Here is an 11,624-nt window from a genome sequence, read left to right as displayed (position 1 = left end):
GCCTCTGGGCCACCAGTAATACCTAAATCATAAAAAAGTGTTCACACTCTCTTACCACTCGCTTACGTAATCGGTGTCTAATTTATGAATAAATGTGAGTTTTACTGTAATTTCTAGTTTCTACCTTGGACGTTTCTGCTAAGGCAGGTATTTTTTGAAGACAATAACACTATTACATATATAATTATAGCGATGAAAAGATGATGATGAAGTAGACCAACAGACACACACTTTATTTATGCAAAGGCGTATTATGGACCTGCATGCGTAGGCACCGGTTCCTGTCTGAGAATCCTATTGTTACACAATTCAATTGATACATTGACCACGTTCTCACAATGGGCGGCGGGCAGTATTCATGTCGATATATATGGGCTCTGGCAACCACTTGACACCAGGTGGGCTGTGAGCTCGTTCACCCATCCGAGAAATAAAAACATTTAGTTCTCTATAGAGAACTAAATGTTATAACATAACTAATAAAAGGAACGATCTTGTTAATATATTTTCTATATCGGTTTAAAGTTTAAACTATATCGATCGTATGTTTAAGCAATGCGATCATTTTTAATTTTAACAAATATTTAACAATTTGTACAGTAAATTTTAAGGATGTTTACATATTCATATTTAAATATTCGTGTGTATACATATATTAATGATGAGGAATAATATTTAAACATAAAACATTAATATATCAAATTAATTCTAATTACCAATTCATATTGAGCTGAAGTAATACACGTATTTTTTTATTCCATTCTTTTATTTCTATATCAAATTACTAAATTATTGAATTACTGAATTAATAATATTGTATATTTCAATTTAATATTAAGAAGATTAACAGAATATTTTATTTAAATAACCACCTAAACGTTGATTAGAGCAGTTCCCGGCCCGTCAGTCTTTATCTGAATTGTACCATGTAATGATACAAAATAATAATATTAATAATTATGGGCGAAATTATCATTACGAACAACTACCGGAAATACGAGTATACCTATATTAAAGGATGGAACGGTCGACATTTATCGGGCATGCCACCGTCCGGGAGAGTCTATTAGACATATTGTTTTTGGCTGTTCTCGTTTTGCTAACGGCGAGTACTTGCATAGACATAACCAAGTGGTTAGGATTATTCATCAACAACTTGCTCTGAAATATGGTTTTCTTGATTCTGCTGTTCCTAATTACCAATACCAACCTCAACCAGTTCTTGAAAATGGTCATGTTACGCTCTACTGGAACCGATCTACTATCACGGATAGGTATATTGTTGCCAATAAGCCTTGTTCGATAGCGAAAAGTTTCGATCAACACCTTAAGAAACTTTCATTATCTAGCTGGGTTAGGATCCTGGTACAGAAAGCAGTTATCCTTGATACGGCACGTATTATGAGAAAGTTTCTCATTCCGTAACTTTAACTAATTGTGCCTTCAAGTTTCGTAGACTATGCCATCAGCGGCAATTTACTTCTTATGTGTATATTGTTTTACAAAAGGGTATTTTTAAGCTTTTAAAAAAAATATAGTGTAGTTAATAAGATTTTAATAAATACACATAGTATAACAACAACAATTTAAGTGCAATTGCTAACGTTAAATATCAAATAACAGGCATTCATATATGACTGATCACTCTAGTCACAGATGATGGATTGGCTACATCGTCCAACTGTGACCTAATCATTTATATTTTTATATGAAATCAAGGTTTATGTAGAATTTGGTTGGAACTGAATGGATAATAATCATTGATGACATTTTATCTGCTTTCCGAGGACTATGACAGGCATGTTTTCCTTCAAAGGAGGCTTGCGGAAGGCTCTCGGTGGTAGACAACTACTTGGCTGTAGTTCTGGTATCGCTGATGTCCATAAGGAACGACGACCATTAGACGGGCTGTGTGCTCGTCTGTCTACATAGGCAAAAATAAAGTCGTCCGATAGTATTAAGCAAAGTATCTACTTTTTTTTTTGTTTTCCTACCTAAGCTGATGATAACCTTGAGAGGCTATTTCAGCGTAACCTTAGCTAGCAGATGAGCTCACGGGGCTCAAGCCGGAGTGATTCTAACACTGACCTTAGCAAAAGCAGTGCTTCGCAGAATCTACCACCGGATGGTAAACACGACCCACTGAGAAGATCCGGTGAGAAACTCAGTGGCCTGTGTCTGTGGCTTGTAATGCACCTTTGAACTTATGGAATAAACATAAATACTGACAATTAAAGTTAAAACAATTAAACCTTTACTACACAACTGTCGAGAACCGACGGTAGCCCCGCCCAAGCGTAGCTATAATAACCCTTTAAGCAAACAGCGAATGGGAAGGGAAAGAAAAAAAACGACGGTAGAAGCAATACACACACTTTCATTCGTATCGTGATCACTTTCACTGTTAATAATGTTGTGAACGTTCAGTTAATAATATTCTTTATGTATTATTCTTGAATACATTAGTATATTGGAATTTGATTGGAAACAAATTAAAAAAAAACACGTGTGGAACTCGGGGACTACCGCGGTAAAGCTATTGCATAGCATTTTTTATTAAATTATGCAATTATAATTAGACAATAATAATTTAATATTAAAACAATAATAAAATAAGACCACGCTATATTTATAAACATTAAAAAAAGCAAAACATTAACTGTCCTCTTCGCACTCATAAGCTAGACCGCGCGAGAGAGAGATGGGCTGACTATTCATGATGCGCATGCAGTGCGACGTCACGCCGCGCGCTTATTCACAAACACTACACAAGCGCAACGTGTGAATGTGTTGAACGTGAGCTACATGGTAGGCGGAGTGGGGGTGTTAGGTTTTATTTTCGTTACGGAATTTCTTCATTCGATAAAAGCTATGCAATAACTTAAAAAAACATACAGCTAAAAACTTAACTTATAATTTCTGTAATAGATAACTTATTTGATTGTAACCGTACCTAGTCTATGGAATTTGAAGGGCATGTGCTACATAATATGTTATTAACACGATTTTATTGTGTACGAGTATATATGTATCCATGTTTGTTTCCATGTAACGGAATCTTTGAACGTCATTTTCACAGACTTTAACGACGTCCGATTAACCTGAAAACTTCCCTCTAATACCGTGATCAGTATCAACAGGATATATTTACTGGTGGTAGGACATCTTGTGAGTCCGCACGGGCAGGTACCACCACCCCGCCTATTTCTTCCGTGAAGCAGTAATGCGTTTCGGTTTGAAGGGTGAGCAGCCGTTGTAACTATACTGAGACCTTAGAACTTATATCTCAAGGTGGGTAGCGCATTTACGTTGTAGATGTCTATGGGCTCCAGTAGCCACTTAACACCAGGTGGGCTATGAGCTCGTCCACCCATCGAAACAATAAAACGTAAATAAATAAAAAGATAAAATATAAAATAAAATTCATTGTCAGTTCGGTGTGCTATTTAATCTTGTTTTTATTTTCAAACTACATAGTTATACTTATTTAAAGTAAAAGATTATTAAAAAATGTTAATAAAACCCTAAAAATAGAGTCGCCTGCTTTTAACGTAGTGAACATCTTCATATGTATAGATTACGTATAAATAAATTACAAAAGTAACAATATCAGCACGTAAATAGTCTACATTAAGATCATAAATATTGTAAAGTAAAAATTGATTATTCTTTAATGAAATCTTCATAAACTTAATTCAATATTTATTAACTAAAATACATTTTTTGTTATACATATAATAAAAAATAACCAATCATAAATAAAACTCCAAAACACTAATGTTCAGGACGTATGTACATACATATAAACTGACCTTGACTATTAGATTACGGTCACTAATCTTAAAAACATGATATTAATTAGCATATTATAACGTGAATAGTGAAGACGAGCGCGGGCCTCAGCGAAACTAGTTCTCCGGCGTTAAATGTCAACGACTATTATTACCAGTAAGCCACGGGTCACCAGGGTCAAACTTAATACCGCGAGTCACAAATCACGCAATACTTTTATTATAGACACGCCCGATATGTGAACAGCGAAGCCAAATATATATAAAAAAAACCCATTAACACCTTTGTAACAACGTGTAGTAATCTTGTAACGGATTTAGCGCTTGTAAAAATGTAATTACTAGACGATGCGACCGAAAGCTCAGCCCACGCGTACTAAGTCGGTCAATGATTTAGAGAAGTAGAGGTAGAGCTTCAACTCAGCCGGGATGTTGAGTTTCTCGATCTGGAAGTTATGTAAGTAGCCCGAAGGTTATTTTAAACATCACACACGTTCATATTTATTTCGAACGGAAACTTGAATCAAAGATTCGAAATTGCTGATGGATACAACTTCTGAGAAAGCGAAACATGCGCAATGCTTTGACGTAGCTTATGTAATGCCAGTTTTGCATTAATTCTTTTGATTTAAACGATATAAAATTTCTTCTAAGCGTAATAGCATCAATGGGACCTATTAAACGCATTTGCGTTTTTCATTATTATAATAATTTTTCATTCACTTGAACCGTGTTCACATCGTATACGGTTAATACATTTTTTTTAATTACAGTAAGCGAAAAGTAATCACGGCCAATCTTATATTATGCGTGTACCGAAAAACTTGAGCCCTACTCATAAAGACGGTATTATTGATTAATTCCCAAAAAGTAGTAGCTACTCGTAGAAGTCCTAGACGGTCAAGCTTGCATATCGTGCATATTTATAGCCGGACAAACTATTTTAAACGACTTATAACTATTTTTAAGTTGTCGCGAATCATAGATAAGATGACAAGATCACAAATCAAAAAGCTGTTTTTATTGCTTAGATGAGTAAGTTACCGAAGCCCATAAACTTTAATAACGTAAATACCTCCACCCACCTTGAGATATGATCTCTAAGTCTCAGGTCTATATAGGGTCTATAACGGCTACCCCACCTTTCAGACCAGAGCGCATTACTCAGAGGCGGCCTTACATATGGTGCAAGGGGTGTGGGCGCAATGGTGTTAGGGTGCGCCGGCCTCGTCACTTTTAATGAAACTATTACATTAGTAACTATTCCATTTTAACCGTGCGCTTACTATAGAGCAATAAAGTAATTATTGCACACGAGGTAAGCACGCACGCCTTTAGCATTACTGTTATGTGACAGAAATAGACAGAATGATGGTACCTGCGTGAGTGGACTCACAAGACGCAATAGTTTTGATTAAAACTTCCTTTTAATCAAACTAAGTTTATTTAATTATTCTAATGAACACTAGCGTGATTACAGGTAAATTAAGTAAAGAAGTTAAAGTAAATAAAGGTTAAGTTTAACAATTTCTTTATTACAAAGGAAATCGTAATTAAACCTAATTTATAAGTAGACTAAGACTTTGAATGCTTAAAACCGAATGAAGTAAATTAAATGACGCTAAAATTAATCTCGTAAACATATTCCATTGGTTGCTTGTATAATTCAAAATCATTGTATTTTTAAATAAAAATTTACAACATTATGCTGACATAAAAGTATATTTGTTGAATATATTTTAAGATTGTAGTTGTAAAGAATGTTGGTACATCATCAGCCCGTATCTCTCTCTCTCCATTGCTGGATGTAGACTTCTCCCATAGTCCGGTACAATGAACGATCCTCCGCCTTCCGGATCCAATCTTTCCCAGCATATCGCCGCAAGTCATCGGTCCACCAGGCAGGAGGACGCCCAACGCTGCGCTTACCGGTACGTGGTCTCCAGTCCAGAACGCGTCTGCTCCATCGCCCCATTGCCATTTCAGCTAGCTAATCTTTAGGTCTATGTCGGTTACTTTGGTTTTTTGACGGATTTCCTCATTTCTGACTCGATCTATCAAAGAAACTCCGAGCATACACCTTTCCATAGCACGCTGAGCGACTTTGAACTTACGGACCAAACGGTCAATGTCTACGTTTCAGCGCCATATGTCATATCGGTGTGTCGGTACATCATAGATTATACCCACAGTTTGCCAATTTTATCATACAGCAACTGTGCTTTCCGGTTTGAAAAATAGATTTCATCATTGAAAAAAAAACTCTATTTCCGATGTGACAGAGTACAGTTCTTTTACTACATAAAAAGTATAGGTACCGCACAGAGCTGACAATAATCTCGGTAATGTTCCTGGCGTTTTAACGTGTCTAAACGAAATTTAATGATAGTACTTCCCAGTAGATATAGACTTATTAATGCTTGTGATAGTAGTAAATGCTTAATATCCTTTACATAAATTCATTTTCGGCATTTAAGACATTCGAGAAATATTTGTTTATATCTTTGATCTATAGAATTTTAAACTAGGAAGAAATAACACTGTCCTAAGCTTAGGCTGATCCGATAAAGACATAAAAATAACATCAGCAACTGAAATTCAAAAGGAACATATACCTACTAGTTTGGATTAATAAGCTAAAATTATACATAAATTACATTAAATTTCAATGAATGAAAATTAACGTCAAAAATCGTGTTGCGATTTATTTTATATTTATTTATCATAGAAAACAATCGATGAGTATTTTAAATTAACGCCATCTACAAGTATTAGAAGCAATCATGAACTAAGGACATTTTGAGAGAGGACAACTGGTCAACAATTTTGTATCAATTAATGTTGAACGGAGTTTCTGTTTTCGCCGCTAGATGTATGGTTTAAAGACTTCTACCGTATTTTAATTAACTATATAAATATATGTATATCTGTAATTGTATTTTTTTTCCTACCTATGCTGATAGCTTTGAAACACTATTTCAGCTTCGCCTTGACGTGCAGGTGAGCTCACGGAGCTCAAACCGGGAGTGTTGCTAACACTGGTCCTAGCAAGAGCAGTGCTTCGCAGAATCTACCACCGGATCGGAAACGCGACCCACTGAGAAGATCCGGCGAGAAACTCAGTGAGCTCTGTCTGTGGGTTAATTTACTCGTCGAGCCCTTCGTCACAAGCGACGGTTTCGGCGAGGACGGTGACCAGTGCTTGACGTACCTAAAAGCACCGTTAATGGATCGGGAGGAACCCTAATGACGCGTGTAATTGATTACTCATTAAATAACGCTTCTGAAGAACTGACAACTCCACCGGATCGGAATTGCAATCCGCTGAGAAGAACCAGCGAGAAACACACTGGGCCACAACTATTTGAACATATATTAATAAATAAAATATGTGTAGTATTAATCGACTAATTCAATAAGAAGGAAGCAAATATGTACATACCATATACAAATATTCATTGTTTTATTATGACAGGTATGCCGACGAACTCATTGCCTACCTACTAAATGCGGTAAGTCACGCTTACCATATTGAAATTCGGAGACAAACTCTTAATAGTATTATTTTAGGGTTGTCCCACCACATTCCTACCATTGGATACTTGGCGAAAAAAAATTTCTGAGTGTTATCACCAATATGGACTTGTTTCGTAACATCATTCATTAAGTGATAGTAAAGCAAAAATTGATACCACTGTTAATTTTATAGTGTTTCCGTGAGAATGTACAGATTTGTCCCTTGTATGTTAATTTTAAAGACAAAAGTCTTTCACCATTCGAGCCAGACTATCAATTGGGAAATCTTCATTGTCGAATTGCTTATGTAGCAACGCCCGGTATATTTATTCGCATACTAATGTGGAACTAATGAAAAATCGTTAAATTAGAATTGCTGCCCGCGTGAAACAAAAGACTTCAACGCGCTTAATTTTGCAATGTTTTGTAAAACGATATTTTTTGCTAACTACCGTTACTTTTTTACAACTTTTTGGCAAACATTTACTTTTACTGACTAATGTAAGCAGGAATAATTTGATAATAATAAATTAACCTATTTTTATTAAATAAACATAAGACACACATTCATCTAATTTCAAATAGACGATTATTTATGGATAATATTTATGCCATGGGATATTAACGGGCTTGTTTTAGGCCGGCATAAGCAAGCCCGTTTAAGGTAGAATGGTATTATACCTTCACGAGGTGACCTGAGGGGGCTGAGGCTGCGCCGCACACTACCGTCTCTCTAGCGCGCTGGTACCTTTTTTTTCCTACCTAAGCTGATAGCCTTGAGAGGCAATGTCAGCGTAACTCTAACAAGTAAGTGAGCTCACGGGGCTCAAACCTAAAAACGTTGCTAACACTAACCCTAGCAAGAGCCGTGCTTCTCAGAATCTACCACCGGATCGGAAACGCGACCCACTGAGAAGATCCGGCGAGAAACTCAGTGGGCTGTGTCTGAGGGTTAGTTTACTCTCGCCGAGCCCTTCATCACAAGCAACGGGCTCAACGAAAACGATGACCCGAAAAATCTACACTTGTTAGAGGAATGTATATAATAAATAAGTCTATCGACGTAGACACTATCGCTCTACCTGTATCTGCCACGAAGCCCTCATGCGTTCCAGTTTGAAGCATACACCAAGCGATAATACCATTGAAACTTCGAGTATATATCTCAGGTAGATGGTCGCATTAACATCATGCATGAAAATCATTCTCGAAATAAAATCAACAAAGATAATAAATGTGTGATATTAGCATATCTTCTAAGCAATAGCATATCTTCTAGGCGTTCCTTCGTCGTTTCTCCCACGGTCTTGGAACTTTTTATCAATAAATCAATAAATCAAGGAAGATGTTTATGATAATACTACGTTAGTACAATACATTATGTACACATAATACATACGTGTAGCAAAAGTCAAAGCGAAGAGTGGTAGAGTTTCACTAGTTCAAAATGGACTATCCGTCAAATAGTAAATAGTTTCAAGGAATTGCGTTTTTATTGTTCTAGGTGAGCAAACAATCAGATAGTGTATTAGTTATCTAATATTAGTTATTAACAGAGCCCAAGACAACAAGACAAGAGAGGTCGTCGTACCTCCTTTTGGGGGCACGGAACGGGCTTTGGGGCAAACCCCACTGCCCGGAACGAAGCTCCCTGCCACACAGGGCAGGGGTGATGTGGGAGCAGGACGAAATAAGGGAGGAGTGCTGTCCGCAGCGCAACGGCGGATCCAGGGGGGGGGGGGTCATGGGATCATGACCCCCCCCTGAGCTGGTTCCAGGACTTAGGTGAACCACTAATTGAACCTAATGATTTTATTTATATATTTTGTCACTATTCAGATTTTATGTAACTACATACCTTCAATATTTAATTAATTTAATATAATATAATAACTTTGTATGATGGCAAGCGTTTGGGAACGAGCGCATCGAAAATTTGACTATGTGACCCCCTCCTGGCGCCAAAGCTGGATTCGCCCTTGCCGCAGCGTATGGATATCCTAATGTGATAGCCTGTGATAGCCTAATTTCACTTTGTAACATGAAGTCAGATTTTAAATTTAATCTGTCCAATCACGTGGGAATGCGTGACTGCTTTGTGGCCATGGTAGGCAGGATGGTAGTACCTATCCGTGCGTACTCACCATACATCCTAGAAATTGTATAGAACTAAATAGCATTCTAACAATTACCTACGCAGCTACTTAATTTATTTTGTTAATTACAAATTGACATATTATGTAAATTTGTGGAATGTAATGAGTGAAATTCTAAACCAAGATACAAAATGTCAAGCATCGGTTTGCATTATTTATCATGATTTCAAATTAAAAAAAAAAAATATCTCTTATCTATCGTGACTATACGTGTGTCCCACATATGTACATTTAAGCAGTTGCTATATATTTTATTTAACTTAAAAATAGTTATTATAAATCTTTGAAAATTGTAATGTAATATCATTCTATGTAAGATTTTTTGTATACCCTAGAATCTCCATTTCAATCTCCGTTTTAGTGTCTGCTGAAATTATTTCATTTTGAATTAAGTAGTGCTTTTGTACCACGTTTATCTTGATACCTATTTAATAACGATTCTATTGTACATGTAACAGTAAGTATTATAAATAAATAATATACTTTTAAAATTTAGAATATTTTATTACTTACATCATAAATAGAACAATTCTGTACAAAAATATAAAAAAGAATATCTGAAATTACTTAAATACGTTAAGAAATAAATTGGCATCTCAAATTCAACTAGAATTACTGAATTAACTCTTTTTTTAAGCAAATTAACGGAATAATTATGGCCTGTTGTTTTCAGGCTGTGGGGGTGCGGTGGCGAGGTATGCGAGAGCGCGCTGGATGACTTCAGGAATTGGGGGTGGTGTGGGTAAATGTGATCCCTGAGGCTGGAAGCCGTTCTCATTGGCGATGTAGGACAACTGGATAGTACCACCGTCCTCGCTTGGGTACTGGAATTGACCTTCAACCTGTAAAGCAGGTTCTTCAGCGCCGATGTTTTTGAGAGCGCCTCGCTCGGCAGCGGAGATACCATTTCCAGTCTCATAAGAGTATTGGTAGGACCCATCAGGCTCGATGCTGCTCTCCTGCTTCAGGATCGGGATGGGTTCAGTAGGTGATTGGGGTGCAGCTACCGCGACCGTCACAAGTCCGAAGAGAATCTGTAAAAATCCAATCGTCAAAATCTTTTATGATAATTGTCCCCTGTGGTCAATTTTAAGTATCGATTGGTAGACAACCTTCACAGTTCACCTAGTATAAATTGCTTACAAGACATCACAACCCTAATGCCCTAATCCCTTTTCAAACATGACTTCGAAGTTCCACACTTCTAACCAGGAAGAGGCAGGATAATAGAACCTGCCCGTGCAGACTCACAATACGCTTTATTGTAACAGTGATTACGCCATCTTATTTCCCAGCTGTCCGTATTATATGTAGACTTACTTCCCTGCTTACTATAAGCTTACACGGGTCTACTTTTTTGTCTATTTCTGCCGCTAAACAATCATGCAATCCAGCCTTAAAGCTAAAACGGCAGTTTTTTTCTAATATAATAGAGATTTCCATGGGCTCCAGTACTCGCTTAACACCGGACGTAAAATCAGATATTTAACCAAAAAAAAACGTTGTTTTCTTTTCGCGTCACTATAATAGCTTTTGCAAACAAACGACTTCACTTCACTAGCGTCACAATTTTTTATTTATTTTAAATAACATATACTAATAATAAAGCACGTTCACTAGCACTTACAACAAAGGTCTTCATGTTTGTATTTGTCGGTGAAGGCACTAGACAATGTTGATGTGAGGCTGTACTATCAGCATTTATATACGCACGGGTCTCAACTGCCTACCACCTCTGGATATGATTGCAGCATTATGCACGTCACAATAAATTCAACAAAATATGTGCGTTCCTAACGTACTCGTGCGCTTGCGTGATGATCGAAAACGTCATTTATTAATTACACTCCATTCATTGAGCTTCTTCACGCATTCGGATGCATATATAGTTACTAGCTGACCCGGTAAACATTGTTTTGCCATATATAAGATTTCTAGGGAATTTCTAGTGTAGAAAAAAAACTAACTTATTGTAAGTGTGTAAGGATGTGGTAAATGAGTGAAAGAGGTATGTATTGCTGTGAACGATGAGGGAATATATAATAAAAATAACAAAACCTCATTCAACCACATAATACCTCATTAAAACAAAACAAAAATGTCAAAATAAAAAAAAATATGTTAGGGGTGGACAACCCTAATCATTTAGGGGTATGAAAAA

General features: G+C 36.6%; 1 protein-coding gene and 1 long non-coding RNA gene across 2 annotated transcripts; one reads left to right on the top strand and one right to left on the bottom strand.

The window, feature by feature from the left end:
• Nucleotides 1-3,444: 3,444 nt before the first annotated feature.
• LOC134200984 (uncharacterized) lies at nucleotides 3,445-7,245 on the top strand. The gene is made up of 3 exons (XR_009976123.1): nucleotides 3,445-4,248; nucleotides 4,941-5,722; nucleotides 6,774-7,245. It is a non-coding gene; the product is annotated as an uncharacterized LOC134200984 (long non-coding RNA).
• A 2,706-nt stretch (nucleotides 7,246-9,951) lies between these two features.
• CPR43 (cuticular protein RR-1 motif 43) lies at nucleotides 9,952-11,140 on the bottom strand. Its single transcript, NM_001173240.1, has 2 exons — nucleotides 11,091-11,140; nucleotides 9,952-10,497 (listed from the first exon to the last, which is right to left on the bottom strand). Exons 1-2 carry the CDS (start codon nucleotides 11,103-11,105, stop codon nucleotides 10,117-10,119), a joined length of 396 nt encoding a protein of 131 aa, NP_001166711.1. The 5' UTR covers nucleotides 11,106-11,140; the 3' UTR covers nucleotides 9,952-10,116.
• Nucleotides 11,141-11,624: the final 484 nt, after the last annotated feature.

The sequence above is a fragment of the Bombyx mori genome, chromosome 22, assembly GCF_030269925.1.
Source record: "Bombyx mori chromosome 22, ASM3026992v2".
NCBI classification, from domain to species: Eukaryota; Metazoa; Arthropoda; class Insecta; order Lepidoptera; family Bombycidae; genus Bombyx; species Bombyx mori.
Note: the sequence above shows the minus strand (reverse complement) of the source record. Positions and strands in the feature narration are given on the sequence as shown.